This window comes from Pezoporus wallicus, unplaced genomic scaffold, assembly GCF_028554395.1.
Source record: "Pezoporus wallicus isolate ANWC-B61680 ecotype Strahan unplaced genomic scaffold, APGP_CSIRO_Pwel_v1 contig_736, whole genome shotgun sequence".
NCBI classification, from domain to species: domain Eukaryota; kingdom Metazoa; phylum Chordata; class Aves; order Psittaciformes; family Psittacidae; genus Pezoporus; species Pezoporus wallicus.
In genome coordinates this window covers 2442884-2458369 of record NW_026639744.1, presented here as the reverse complement: position 1 = coordinate 2458369, position 15486 = coordinate 2442884, and the positions used below count along the sequence as shown (strand labels likewise).

General features: G+C 44.6%; 1 protein-coding gene across 1 annotated transcript in view; it reads left to right on the top strand.

Moving 5' to 3' along the window:
• ACVR1C (activin A receptor type 1C) overlaps positions 1 to 15486 on the top strand; it is a 32382-nt gene that overhangs the window by 6115 nt on the left and 10781 nt on the right. Inside the window, exons 2-3 of the mRNA XM_057415672.1 lie at positions 8560 to 8790; positions 9972 to 9974. Of these exons, the coding sequence (XP_057271655.1) occupies positions 8560 to 8790; positions 9972 to 9974 (234 nt within the window). The remainder of the gene's footprint in view (positions 1 to 8559; positions 8791 to 9971; positions 9975 to 15486) is intronic.

Here is a 15486-nt window from a genome sequence, read left to right as displayed (position 1 = left end):
ACATACTTTTAAGGAATCAGAATATTGGAACTACTTAGTGCTGTCATTCTAGGACATTTTCTTCAGTTCTGGAATATGTACTTTTCCTCTCTTCTCTACAGCTTTCTAGTTTTTGCCTAGTTTGGTATCAGTCCTCTTTGCAGTATATTTATGTAGTGAGCTTTTAATCTATTATTACTCCTACTGCTTTTTGGTTTATTTTTTTTTCAGAGTGGGAACTTCCCCATATTTTTCATAGTAGCCCCCAAAACAAGGGTTTTTCAACACTTGGCATTACTCAAGTGAATGTGATAGGGATGTGCTGTCACGTCCATGGATGTGGAGACCCATGTGAGCAGGCGCAGTGCTCTGGGAAGGAATGCACATCACCGGCTACATGGAAAGATTTGCAGAGTTCTAGTGAGCAATTGCAAGTTAATTCTTCCTCTTGGCTTGGGCTCCTGGCTGCATGCAGGAGGCAGAGGAGTGGTCTCAGCAGCCCCGACCATCGCTGCTCCTCCAGCACATGCTTGAAGAGGGAGGGTGGGACACAGTGTGAGTACAGAACGTGCTTTCTGGACTCTCCCAGCTCTCGCAGCTGACAGGTTAAGGGCTCTCAGTCAGAAGATGGGTTTGTATCTTTGCGGATGGCAGCTTCTACAAATCTCTAGCGTGTAAGGGTGGAATTAGCCAATGATTTTTTGCATACACTAATGCTTTATCCTAAACAGTGGCAATAATACTGACACCTAGCACTGTTGGGAAGGGTGGCAAGGCAGCATGAGAAAGCAGAGTGCTTCCTCTTGCTTGTTGTAAGTCTTCTGTCAATAACACCTGTGCTGCCTGAGACTGTCAAGTTATTGGGCAGTGGTGAGTGGCTGATCCCATTTGCCTTCTCAATATGATCTATGATTTCTTTATAAAACTTTCATATCTCCCCAAAGTTGCCTTTGACATGCAAGAGCCCAGTTTCCTAATCTGTGTCCAATCCCCTTTGCCATCTGTCCCATAACAATTTCTACTTCTCTGCGCTTCTGGAGTGTGTGAGGGAAACCAGTCCCAAATGGCAGAACAGGGCACTGGATCTCCTGGCTTCTCCTGGTTGTGCCTCCCTCTGCAAGCTGAGCTGATGTTCCTCAGAGAACGGCAGAGCAATCTCTGCTCTGCGTGCTGATATTGGGCTGGTTACTGCACATACGCAAGTGAAGTTGTTTCTTCTCCTGTATGATTTTACTCTCTTCTGTCTTTCAGTCCCTTGGCATGGTGATATTTCTTTGTGATTCTCTGAAGTCTGATTTTTCTATCCTCAGCAAACCTTGCTGCTTTCTTATCGATTCCCCTTTCCAGATCACTGGAGCAAACAACATGCATTTTTGCAGCTCTGCAGATAAAAGTCTCTCACTGTGAAGGCTGGCAGTTTCCCTCTACCTTTTATCCCAGCTGCTAGCAGGCAAGTGGGCTGACCTCTGGATAAGACTCAAGCAGCCCTGCCTCATGGCAGTGAAGTTTCTTTGCTATGGTTGGTTACCCACAGTCGTGCAGACTCGATCAGAGAACGCCTGCTGAGGGACAGTGTCAGAGCTGGCTGACCCTGTGGCACCTTTACCTGCGCCTGAACCAGTTTTTGTTCCAGCACCATCATAAGTAACGGACTGGACAATGGGAATTGGCCAGCCTGCAGGTCTTAGGGTCTCCTTTGAAATGTTTTTTAACAGCACTGAAGCTTTTGCCCCCTGGTGCCCTCCCACGAGGGGGGTGTCTGGGTTGAGTGGTGGGTCAGGTCCAGGTATGGTCCTTGCAGTACTGCAACGCTTCCTCCTATGTGAGAGTGGCCTGGGGGGCAGCTATGTCCTCACACTGTGGTCTGTGCCTGAGACGGGGACCTGGGCAGTGTGGAGAGCCCACTCTCACATGAGCCCCAGATCTCTTAATCTGGAAATGAAAGGATATGTGAAGTGCACAATACAGAATAACTGTACAGAAGGATCAAGGATGGAAACACTCTGGACATTCAGCCCTCCTTCCCATTATGATTAAAGACAACTAATTGCTGTAAGGCCACATAGATATTTGCTTTCCAATTTAATTTTTAAATGCTCTGCTGCCCTGTAGTCACAAGAATAAACTGCTAAGTGTTGTGGGTAGTGCTGGTTTATGACTTAATGGAAGATTAATGCCTTGTTAAATCTGTATAGTAAAAAATCTTTGTTGAAATGTAGAACCTTGTGTGGTTCATAAGAGATAGCAAGTTGCAGTTTTATGTCCCTACAGTTTTTGGTTTATTGTTTTAGTCCCACAGTCTTAGTCAGTTTATGTCAGTTACATGCTCAGTTCTTTCAGTTTAACTGCAGAGGTTGCACTATGTCTATTTACTTGTTTTAGTTGTTAGCTGCTTTTGTTACCTGGTGTCTAAACTCATTTTCTTTCATCTGTTGCTCACATGTAGTTTCATTCTTGTTCTTTGATTATCTAGTGCTTCATGTGTTTGAAGCTGACACTTGAGGAAAAATGGATGGAAGCATATAAAAAACAATCTTCTGCTGTGCATCCTTGTGTTAGTTTGTTGTGAATCAGGTGCTGGTTCAGCTATTCCTGCTATGTAAGTTAGTTGCACAGTGTGTTTGCTTGTACTTGTGTTTTCTTACAGTTGCATTGAAAACTAAATGACAAAAAAAACCCTGTTGCTTTTTCTGTAAGTCATGCAGGTTATTTTCTGCTCGAAGAACAAATCATCCTGTCCTTGATTCATGGTAGGTCTCATCCAAGAAACTGGTATATAGGCTCAGCTCCTATTGCAATAACAACAGGAAAAAATGCTTGAGAACTACTTATGTCTTTAAAATGATAAAACCAGGGAACACCTCTTCATCCTGGCCTCATTATCTAAAGGTTGCTTTCCTTGTGTATTGGACTGCTCATGAATTACTTCCTGGTAACCTCAGTTGGCTGTTGGTTTCCCCTGTTGTTCACTTGGGTCTTGACAAGTGCTGCACTTCTCTTTGCAAGTCAAGGGAGCTGCACACCCCTGTCATGCAGTGTGTCTTTGTAACTGCTGTCCCTACCAAAGGGAGCTCATGTCTCCTCTTGCTCTAACCCTGCCCTGGGCTATGCAGCTGACCTTGGCAGGACAGCGTGCTCATGATCCTTACAGAGGTGCAGCCTCTGTGGGGAGCTGTTCTCTGGGGAGATTTGGCACAAATTTGTTAATGACTGCTGGAGAATTGCATGCTCAGAACTGTAACCATTGGCAACGAAGTTTGGATGCCTAGCATAGCTCTCTGAGGCTATGGCATATTTCAGTTGTTCACTTTCTCCTAATTTCCCAACCAGAGAATGCAATGTTTTAAGTGAAATGTACTTGTGCTTGAGTAAATAAAGAGTCATATTCATTACTGGATTAAAAAGTGCCTTATTTTGAAACTTTGGGAGCATATTTTCCTCCTGCCTCTTTGATCCTTTTCCCTTTAACTCCTTCACAGTCACCTTACTCCACTTCTCTGGTTCCTGTGGTGATGGAAGTCCTGACTTTCTTCCCGTGACACTATACCCCTAGACAGGACCATCCCTGGGAACAGAGCTGGAGATATGTGGTGTTCCTTTCTCTGGGATAGAAAAGGAATTTCTTGCTGCCTGTGGGGACTTGCAGAATTTCAGTCGATATTTGCAAGTTCTTCCTCTTTCTTTGTGCCATAGAATGGCTGCTTGGGAGGGGAAGCATGGTTCAAAGGTGGTGTTGCTTGAGCAGTGTGATACATGTGGGAGATCTTTCGTCATAATGCTGTTACCCCTCGGGTCTGTAAGCTGATGGGAGCGTCTTGCCAGCTTCTCTGGGACAGTGGTGTAGTCAAAGTAGAGCAGAAACTATGCAGTGATGTGAAAGCTTGAGATACATTGCTAGGTATTATAGGTTGCAAGATTATATAGGTGAGTATGGATGTTTTTTCCATAAAAAGAAAATGGTAATAGAGGAAGTTGTCATGGATAAACTGAAAGAGCACTGAGGCATGCCTGGTAGATCAGCACGGATAAGTCGCAAATTCTGGCGAGTCCTGTGTCCCTGAGGTTATCAGTGGGGATGGTGATATGGGCTCGGCCAAGTTCGAGTGGCTGTACAGGTATCTGCGAGGAGCTACACATGTGGTGCAGTACGGGAACACAGCCCATCCCTGGCAGTGTTCAAGGCCAGGTTTGACAGGGCTTTGAGCAACCTGGTCTAGTGGGAGGTGTCCCTGCCTGTGATAGGAGGTTGGAACTGGATGGTCTTCAAGGTCCCTTCCAACCCAAACCATTCTAGAATTCTACTGCACTGGGTAAGAGCTGATGGGGTCCCCCTGTTCAGTGGGACCAGGAGCAGGAAAAGAGTGGATCTTCTCACGGACATGTTCAGAAGGGTCCAGGATCCTCTTCAATTCCCTTGAGGTGAGGCAGCTGAAATAGCACAGGTGCAGGAAAATGTACTTTCATGGTTACATTTTAAGATCATACTGCTTTGTTAACAGAGGATTCTTGATGTACATAAATGGTCTTGAAAACAAGGTTGGGTATTTGTATCTGGTTTTCTATATGAGAAATTGCGCAGTAGCACAGGCAGATTATCTAGGGAACCTTGGGCTTCTATGTTTCTAGAATTATATTTAAAAGTGGTCTGTGTAAATTTTCTGGGAGGAAAGAGTTTTGTCTCCCCCACAACTCAGACTTGTCTTTAAGTAGTTTTAGCCACGCTGTTTTCCTGTTTGTTGTTTTTTTTTCTCTGTAAGGGCAGCATTTATCCATGGGTGAGCAATGGCAGAAAATGCAGTGCTAGGAAAATACAAAATATGAGGCTGAAGGGAGTGCAGGTTTTGACTCTTGGTAGGACCCCTTTGAATCTTGCTAGCAGCAGAGACATGTGAAGCCTCCATTCTTGCTGACCAGTGCGTTATTCCCAGCTCTCATGATGTTGTTCCTTTGACTTCCAACACACTTCTACTGACAGTCCAGACCTGTTCCAGGCCAAAAAGTCTTTGTTTAGGAAGACTTGGCTGGAGCAGCTGATGTCAGAAGCAGGATAGCTCAGGGCTGTTGAAAGTAGCAGAACAGAGAAGCCTCTCTTTGGTGCTGCCAGTGCCGTGCTTCCCCTGCCCCAGCTCTGAATGCTGCCACCGAGAAGGGAGAGGGTGAAACCTTGTCCAAGAGATAGGGGAAGAGTCTGGTGGAGTCAGGACTGAGAGGCTGTGGGGGCTAATGCTGAGGCTGGCAATCCCATCGGAAGGAAAGCAGGACCAAGAGCAAGGACCAAAGCAGCAACTGGGAGAGGGTGAAGGGAGAGATATGTGGATGGGATGGCATGTCAGTGAGGCTTTGGGAGCTGGTGGGGTATGACTGAGTGCGAGCCACCTTGGGAGGAGCTGATGTGCTGGTGGGGAGGTGTGGACACTCCTGGGGACAGCCCCTGGCATTAGGTTGCAGTGGGGATCTGGAGCTGCCTGATGCTGGGGGAATGGGAACTGGGATGGGGTGGGATGTGGGACAAAACAGGACAGCTGGAAGGAGCTGGGTTGAGAAGAGCAGGCTGAAGGGTTTGTAGCTAGGGCAGTGGTTATCAGCTTTTTTTAAAGGAATGATTAAAAAGGCCAACAATTCAAGTGTGGTAGGACAAACACACCTTAAAGTGTTTTTTTTTTTTAGGATGTAATGGTTTTGGGTGTGGACAAGGGTTTTTTTCTTTGTACGCTCTTCCACTTCTTCCAAACTGAATGTAGTGTTCCCATCAGAAGTTTGCGTGCCTGTCTTGCGTATGTCTCTGATCTCAGTAGTTCCAAAGGAGAACGGGGAATGCTTGTCCTGGTCTCCAGGACTTTCTAGTCTCCAGTGGGCATGAATAATTCCCTGCAAGTTGAGTTCAACATGCTCCCATCCCGGCTCCTCCCAGCTTGTCATCAGGCAGCTGAATGCGTTCACTTTCAGAAGCAATAATGATGTAATTGGGTTGTACTGGGAATTTTGACCAAAACCTTCTTTCTTTTTATGCTTCTTTGTGTAATGGCTTTTTGCAGAAACAACTGTGGGGAGCTGGTCTGATTTCCATAGGTCTGTGAACTTTCAGCTGTGGGCAGTAGATTGGACAAGTCGGTACTGAGCAAAACACTCAGAACTAAAGAGAAAAATGGGGTTAGAGTCTTTCATTGAAGTAGAAAGAAAAAAGGACATTGAGCAGAGCAAAACACTCTGTGAACACAACAGTAGAAAATACTGGTCTTCAGGCGATGGCATCCTCTGCTTTCCCAGCCAGGTGAGCCCGTGTCCGACTGGTGTGCTCGCAGGGCATCCAGCCAGTGGTGGGTACAAGTAGGGTCGAGGTGGTGCATAGCCCCTTTCATTCTGGAAATAAGTGACTGTCTTAGCTTGGTCAGAGAGGTTACAGGGTCCCTTAGCCATCTTGTTCTCACCCTGTGCTCACAGTGCTCAGAGGGATACCCTAGAAGGTGTTTGGGACTTGCAATGACGGTTTTGTTCAGCTCCTTTCAAGTAATCTACAAAATACCAGGATATGGATAAAACTTGCAGTTACCTACTGTGGATGACATTGTAAAGACCATTTCCCATTTTATTTTTAGGTGATGAGAAGGGGGAGAAAAAAAGCGTAATGATGTGTCTGAAACACTGAAGGCACTTGCGACAATCTTATACTCATTTCCTCAAGTAATGGTTTTATTTTGCAGCATTGGTGACGATGTGTCTGTTTTTCTTCTGCTAGATCTGTTATTTATTTGGATCTGATGAGTCTTGCTCCCGGCATCTGTTCTAGGACTATGGTAATATCTTTAAGGAAGAGATTCACCTGTTTTGTTGCTGAATGATTGATTGTGTTCACTTCCTGCACAGAGAGACAGCCAAAGCAGACAGACAGTGATATGGTTTCTAGCGTACCCTGCATCCAGGATAAACATGAACATATGGTGCCAAGGAAGTTTGTTGCGGGCCTAAGCTGAAGATAAACACTACAAGCTGTTATTTCAGAAGGGTAGCACAGGATGAAGGTTGTAAAGAAAACAAATAGTGTCACAGAAACCAAATTGCACTGACATCTGTCAGGACTTCTCCGTTCCTCCAGAGGCTCTGAGATGAGTCCCTGCTCCTCCTGCCACGTGGTGAGCACTGCTGCAGCCATCGGTCATCACTCCTTCCCCCTCAGCTGTGGGTGTGGGACACAATAAATTACACGAAGAGCCAGGGCATTCCTGTATAAACAAAGCTTTTGCTGGTTGTCAGCTGGGAGTGATGGTGTAGACTGTTTTAGGTCCTAGTATGATCAGGGAAAGGTAGCAGAGAGTGGGGCACACTGCCTTGTCAGGGGCCAGCTAGATCGGAAGAAAGCTCTTCTGTTCCTGGTGGCCATCCTTGTTTCCTCATACTTTTACTTTTCAGATGTCTGTTATCTTTAACTAAAAGAAACAGCCTCCCTCTGCCCAATTCCCAAAAAAACAGAACTGATTTATGGATAAGATTACTTTTTAATCATATTATTTTTAAATACCCTGGCTTCTGTAAGTAGAACAGGGGTCAATCTTGCAGGGTTACGACTGACCTGAGAAGCTGTACAGGGTGCATTTGGGGACCCAGTGAAGGACTGTTTGCACAAAAAATTAAAGAGAGCAAGCCTTTGTACTCTAAAATGAGGGGTTTGTTGTTTTGCTGGGGTTTGTTTTGTTTGTTTGCTTGTACAGAAACAAAACAATCACATAAATTGCACTTAAAGACAGGTTTGGTTTTCTTTTTGTTTTTTTTTAGAAATTGATTTCAGATGAAGGTTAAGGTGTCTGAGCTATCACTGCTGATACGGGCTCTTAAACTTGGCATGAAGCAAGAAAAATTCTTTGTTATGAAGCAGGTGAAGAAAACAAGGAAAGCAAAAAAAAGTATAGTTGACATCTGGTGTTTCACTGAGATGACGTGGCTTTGGTTTCCACCTTCATCTTCCAAGAGTCTGAAAAAATGTGGTAGCAATTAAATGTGTTTCTATTTGATTTGGTGAGACATGAGGATATGGTAAAAAACATGCAAAGTTTAGAAGTCAGCAGACTTTTCCTCCAAAAGAAATCAGGAAGCTGTTTGTGTGTCTGAAAAAGGTGCATCATCTCAGAAAACACAGGGTGGAAAAGCCCATGGTTACTTCCTGTGTCTGTCTGTAGGGTGTCAGGTGGTTTGTGCCGGGATTTTGCATCCTGGTGCTTCCTTGGACTTGTTTCTCTAACCCAGTCGGCTCTGGCAAGATGTGTGTATTGCTAGCGTGGCGTGGGTGGGGTGGCTGGCATGAGTGAGGGCTGGCCATGTTCAATCTTCTCCACCATGCAAGATAGATGCTATGTACTTCCCTGTCACCAAGGACAAACTGGTTTCAAACTTGCCATCTGTACATGTTTGGGACCTGGGCTGTCAGGACTGACTTCCTCCAGTGTAGGCAATGTCCTCAGTGCAGGACCTGTGCTGGAGCTCCCATGGGTGCTCATAGTGGCCAACTGGCCAGACAAGCTTGCATGGTTGCCATAGGGGTCTGTCTTCTCGGGGTCTTCTCACAGAAGCTGGAAACCTCTTTTCCAGGTCTCAAGTGTGTGTGCCAGCTGTGCGAGCACACCAACTTCACCTGCCAGACAGAGGGTGCCTGCTGGGCCTCTGTCATGCTGACCAACGGGCGGGAGGAGGTGATCAAGTCCTGTGTCTCCCTTCCGGAGCTGAATGCACAGGTCTTCTGCCACAGTTCCAAGAACATCACGAAGACCGAGTGCTGCTACACTGACTTCTGCAACAACATCACCCTCCGCCTGCCTGTCGGTAAGTGCTTCTCGACTGCAGGACACTGTTCAAAGGCTTGTGTGACAGCCTGAGAGTGCAGAAATACTGTGCGGAGGATGTGACCCTAAGAGCCAGCTAAGTGGGATTTTAAAGGTTGTCTGTAAAACAGTACCTATTTTTTTTCCTGACTTGTTTCAGATGGGACATTCTAAACTGCAACACTGTCTGGGGAAGAGAGAATTTCTTCCATCTCCTAAAGATATTCCAAATGCTGTCTTTGATATCCTATGGGGCATTAACAGTGAAGGTGAAAGGAAGTGTCTGAAGGAAAGAGACTTGTAACCTCACAGGTTATTTGCTGGAATATCTTAAGGAGTTTTTTATTTGAACTGGCATTAGTCTAGATGTTGGGAAGATGATATCTAATGTACTGGGGACTTGCCATGGGGCATGGATCAGCAATGTATAGCAGCTGTGAATTAGCAATTGTGAGGAGCTGAGAGCTGTTAACTGGTGTATCACTAGGAAATAATGAAGACCTTGCACTGGCTGAAGTCTTACAGTCTCAAACATCTCTGCACACAATTTAAAAGACCTCCTTTAGATGGCTCAGATAAGAATTAAGACTAGAGAGGTTTTGAAAGAAGGTGAATAGTTGTAGGTGCTGACTGCATTGTATATGGGAAATGCACCCATGATTTTGGACAGACAAATATCTGGGTTGGTGGAGAGGTTTGACCCGTGGCAGTGCCCTGGTGTGTGAGGAGCTGTTCTCCTCACTGTCCTTGGCCAGTCTGTGTCACTGAGTGCCATATCTTTGTGACCTGGACTGAGGAGCAGTTACTACAGCTGATGTTTTTGTGCCTGTGCTTCAGGAGCAAGGGGTATGCAGTGGCTCTGTGGTGGCCAGGAAGGCAGAAGTGTCCTCCCTGGCTCCTACAGCATGTAGGGTCTTCTACTGTGGGGGGTGAGAGGGGTACAGGGCACCGGGTCATTTCTGGGGGATGTCCTTGGCTGATGACGTTTCAGCAGTCTTGTTAGTCTGTCTTGAACTCTGGGATTCAGTAGTTCATTTTAGCAGCTCGTAAGGCAGCTTTTCTTTGGTGTTAGATTGGTATCATTGATTCTTGCCCAGCAGGGGTGAGAAAGTATAAGATTCCTGGTCCCAATTAGAGGGAGGAAAAAGATTTGCACTTCCAGAAGCTCTGTGTATTGCACAGCTGGTGCAGTACTTGAGTCTGCCAGACTCAAAATTGTGTAATGAAGTTAATTCAGTCCTTTTAAAAAATAAATATTTATGCTATCTTCATGTTTGACTGTTCTTTCCAATATTTGCATTTAATCCAGGCTTTTTTTAAAAAGCTTTAAAATATACTACCTTATCAGATGATACCTTTTTATACACTTATGCCAGTGAGAGATGTTACAGGTAAGAAAGATGCAAATTAATATATAATTTACAATTATAACTTGTGTTTAAGCTGCCTTCATATAATCCTTACCAGAATTTAAAAGGCTTTTACTGGAAGCACTTGTGCGATACAGGAAGCACATCATGCACGATGCAGGAGGCAGACGAGGGAGCTGCTGTGGTGGCCTTGGGTACCAACATCTCCTGGTGTGAACAGGCAGATGCTGGATGCTACCAGAAGAGGGAAGGGCTATTCCAGGCTACTCCAGGCGGCTCTGGAGGAGCCAGCCTGGGCAGAAGGAGAAGCCCAGCAGCTGGGTGGTCTGTACCCCCCTACCTAACGTCACCTATTGCTTGAGGCAAGAGCAAAGATATTTAAATGTTTTTTTTTTCCAGCTGACAAGAGAAAGGAGGTATTAATAGTGGTCATGCTCTAGAAATGTAGAAATAAAATGCTATGCTTTTTTTTTTTAAGTTGGGATGCTGGAATCTTGGGAGAAAACTGCTATTTATAGAGGAGCGGTGGAAGCATATCTGTCATCTTGAACTGGTAGTTGCAAAACCTCTGGTTTCATATTTCAGTACCAGGGAAAATTACTTAACTTAATTTTTAGCCTGAGCCCTTTGCTCTGAACATTTGAGAGAATTCATGTTAGTCAGAAATTTAACAGTGCCATTGTTATTTGATTGCTGGTCTTTTCTGGCAGCTCTCCTTCACATAATTCATACTGCAGGAAAGCTTCATTTGGGCCCCAGTGAAAATAACCTTTCTAAGGAGCACTGCTGAGTGTGTAGGTGAGGGATCTGGGCTGTACAACTGGCCTGTCCAGGGTGCCTCTGCAGTACCCATGCCCTCTGCAGTAGGAGGTTTCGAGCAGTGTACCTGTCTTGTGGTTTAAGCCCAGACGGTAACTCAGAACCAAGCAGCTGCTCACTCACTCCCCATCCCTTCTTCTCCCACCCTGCTCCAGGCTGAACAGGGAGGAGAACTGAAAGAATGCAAACCCCAAGGGTTAAGTAAGAACAGCCCAGTAACTAAAGTATAATACTGTGGAATGGAATACTTCTTTGGCTAGTTTGGGTGAAGTGTCCTGTCTCTGCTTCCTCCTGGAAGTAATTTCCAACTGAATCTTGAACTAAGGTAAATCAGAGAAGAATTCTTAAAGAATATGAAGCTACAGTCTCTTCTCCCAAGTAACAAGCAATAGGACAAGCGGTAACGGCCTCAAGCTGTGCCACGGGAGGTTTGGACTGGATATTAGAAAAAATTTCTTTACAGAGTAGGTGATCAGGTGTTGGAACTGGCTGCCCAGGGCAGTGGTGGAGTCACTGTCCCTGGAAGTGTTCAAAACCCATGTAACTGAGGTCCTTAGTGACATGGTTTAGTGGGGAACTTGGCAGTTCTGGGGTAATAATTGGACTTGATGATCTTAAAGGTCTTTTCCAACCTAGTTGATTCTGTGATTCTGTGTGCCCCTCCTCACTGGCAGAGCATGAGAGACTGAAAAGTCCTTGATCAGGGTAAGTGCTACTTAGCAACAACTAAAACAGTGGTGTGTTATCAGCATCGTTCTCAGGCTAAAGCTGAAACACAGCACTGCACCACCTGCTAAGAAAGAGAATAATAACTGTTACAGCTGAAAAACCAGGGCAACATCCTGAGGAGGTGGGCTGTGCCACAAGGAAAACCATTTTGAATACCATTGCCTAGGCTGCCTTTATAGGTACTCTCCTGAGCTTAGGAAATTGGTGTTTCCAAAGTGAGGTTTTAGGCAATTCCTCAATCAGCTTGTATTTTTTGTTTCTTTCTGGCCTTATACGGCACTTAGAAATCCAAATCCTGATCTTGGGTTCCTCTTTGACTGAGATAAACAAAAATTAAAGTGGAGGCTGGAGCTTTGGCTGGCTTTTCCTCTGGTTGCTGTAGCTGCCTCCAGCTGGGGACACAAGACTGCCCTTCAGTGCCTCTTCATGGTGCCCTGCTTTGGCTTGTCCCGGTGTTAGTTACCAAGGGCTGATGTTGTAAATGTATCAAGAGTGATTGGAAAACAATCAAATGACTTGCAGCGTGCAGATCTGAGTGGATAAAGCAATTTGTTTTGATAGCTGGTATATGAATTTCCGTAGTCAGACTGCAGATGGCATTGCATGCCTCAGACAGCAGCAGAGAGTGTGTGATTGTGCCTTGCATGAGAGGAGGTTACTCTTGCTTTAGTTGGTTTTACAGCGTCTGAAAATACGCATCTTTAGGGACAGATTCAGCCTGGATATCTACTTTTTATATGCTTCTCATTGCCAGGGATTTCACTGCAGTATTTTGCATTAACAGGTGCTAAATTTCAAGGTGTAGGATTAGTTTGTGGTAAGGAGGGGGCTTCAGTGTTACCCTGAATTCACTTCCTGGGTTCTACTGTTTTTACTGGGATACTTTCTGCCCCAGCAGGTTGCCTGAGGTGACCTTCCCCTGCCAGTGGGATGTCATAACAGGGCTGCAGAAAATGACCAGCATGCCACTTCCTTAATGGAACTTTCTGTGAATCTCCCTCTGTATGAGAAATTGCCTCTGTGCACCTCAGCATGCAACAGGCTATTTTGAGGAGTTGCTAATAAAATCTAGAAGACTTCTTCCAGTTGCAGACTTGTGTGTCTCAGGATTTTCAGGGCATATTTCAGATCTGGGAGACAGTGCCTGTGGTTTCTGATCCAAATCCGCTTGTGGACAAGATATACCCCGCACACAAGCCTGTGCATAGATGACAGACCTTTACCTGCAGCCCTGAAGTGGACTATGGAGCTTCTTATAACGTGATGTTTACATTTGGCTATGGTGGAGGGGCCAGCAAAATTGGTGTTGCCCTCAGTTACCTTATTAGTTGGAGACAGTGAATTGGCAGCTGTTGAATTGCTGGCGCCTGAAAGCTCAGACACTATATTTGTTACCAGACATAGGTAAGAGGACCTCTAGAGATCTGGTGTCTTTATTTGCATGTCTATAGAAGTGTGGAGAAAAGTTCGTGCTGCTACTCATTCTACCTCTTGATCTGAAAACACCTAGTGACACTGGATTCTAAGCCTCCATCTTTACAGATACTGATAACCGAAATTGGGTGGGTGCAGGTGAGTTGGCAAATTTGTCACAGATTTCTGGGCTTTCTGACCAGGCTGCTTTCAGAGGCTGGCTAAAGAAAACGTCAGCTTCTAAGAAAAAATCATGGGGATGTCTCCAGTGAGTGCAGCCACATGTCCGTGAGTTGGTGGGAAAATTCAGCACAGCAAAGAATTCTCTGCTTTTAGGGTTTTGCCTTCAAAAGTACCTCTGTCATTCCAGCAAAGGCAGCACACAGCAAGAACGGTCTCCTCTTTGCTGTTTTGGGTGACCTGGCACAGCAGCATCTCTAGAACTTGAGATAAAAAGCGTATGATTTCTGTTCTGTATTTGCATAATGGAAAATGAGTCAGAGAAGAAAGGAGGCTTTATGCAACAAGATTAAGCTAATATTGGGATTAACAAACTGAATAATAAGTAATTTGCCAGCTCTCTTCTTTATTCTTATTGACCAAACTGTACAAAGGCTCAAATGGACCTCATATCACCTACAGTGGCACACACTGGGATGAAATAAAGGAAAATGTAATAGAATTGTTGAGACAAAAATCCCTGGAGTATATTCGTATTGCCAAGAGAGATGAATGCTACCACTTAGACTAATTGTTGTGCAAGATTTTCGTAGTTGCATGAACAAATACTCTTCCTTTACCTGTTTAAAAATGCCTTAAAGACATTAAAGCTCTTAGGAGAATGGATATGTTAGTATTAAAGAAGTCAGATAGAACTGTACCAAGAGTTTGATAAGGTACATATTAATGTAGAAAAGGAGAAAAATCAGCCTTCAACTAATAAAATTCTGAATGAAAGCCAGTGCTCGAATACAAATTGTAATAGTTTATGGACCTTGAGGGATGTGCGGGCTGTGCTGCAGGGTGCGATACAGGGCAAAACTCTGGTTTTCCCTCTCCTTTGTTTTTGGCGTTCCTCATTTGTTATTGATCAGGATGAAAAGATCTCACTTTCTTTCCCCAGCACGGACTTGGTCCAAGAGTAGAGTTAGAAGGAAGGTTTGGACTGTGAATGAAGAGACAAAACACAATTCTTCTTACTAACTAGCCTAAAATGTTTGTGATGAATAATAGCAAGGAGGATGGGGAATGGAGCAAAAGAAGAGAGAAGTGCCTGGCTGGACTGATTTCTGAGGTTCTCCTTCAAAAAATACCCTGTGGGGAGAGCTCCAGCCTGTCATAGCTGCTCTGTGGATGTCTCGTTCTGCAAATCCTTCATATGCTTTTGTCCATCTTGGCTGTCCCATATTCGTGTTCTCAGGAGAGACTGGTAAAAATACAACCGTGCAAAGAGGAGGCAGGGCTGGGGGGAAACAGCACTTCATGTAATGCATCCATTTATCTCATAGCTGTGTTCCTGATTGATAGGTTTGCTTGAACTTCTGGATCCTTGAGCAGACCTTTCCCAGCTGATTTCTGAATGTCCTGGAGGGGGAGATGGGGTCTGTAGCCATGGTGGAAATGAGATAGACTTCATTATAGACTTTAGTCCAAATTGTGTATTTTTGAAATTGTTTAAAAGTATTCTGTATGTCTGACTAGAGCCCCCCTACAGATGCACTACATCTGTAGTGTAGATGCATTACAGATGTAGTATTTTCTTACCACATTGGAAAGAGTGCATATTTCCAACCCCCTCCCCCTGAGTAGTTTAGGAGCTTAAACATGCATAGTTCAGGGCTTTTAGAAGTTTTGCAGTGCCCATTATATGTTAGAAGCAAGGCAAATGCTGTGTGTAAAATGTCTTTTCCACTGGAGGAGAAAAAAAACTCCTTCCTTTTTTTTTGGTGCCTAAAAGTACTATTTTGTTTACACAACTTGGAATACAACTAATACCATATTGTGAAATTGATAGATATTGCCAGATGTTCTTTTTTTACTTCATACATGGCAACATGTATTCAGCTTCTATTCTTGATTAATTAGTCATTGAATAGTACATTCACAATCAGATTGCAAAATGTTGTGATTAATGGTGTTGATTTGATAGTTTTAGGTAGTCATGAGGGGTGTTCTTACTTCCCAAAGAGTTTAACATTGCACAACTGCTGTAAACATTGCCACACTTACTGGGTGATTTTGCCTTTAATGACTGTTTTTACCTTATGTGCCATGTATTTTGCACCGGGGCTGTTTGTCACTGCTCCTGTATGGTCTATGCTGTGAGACGCCCCAAGGATCCCCAAAGGGCCATGGTGCACAAGCGC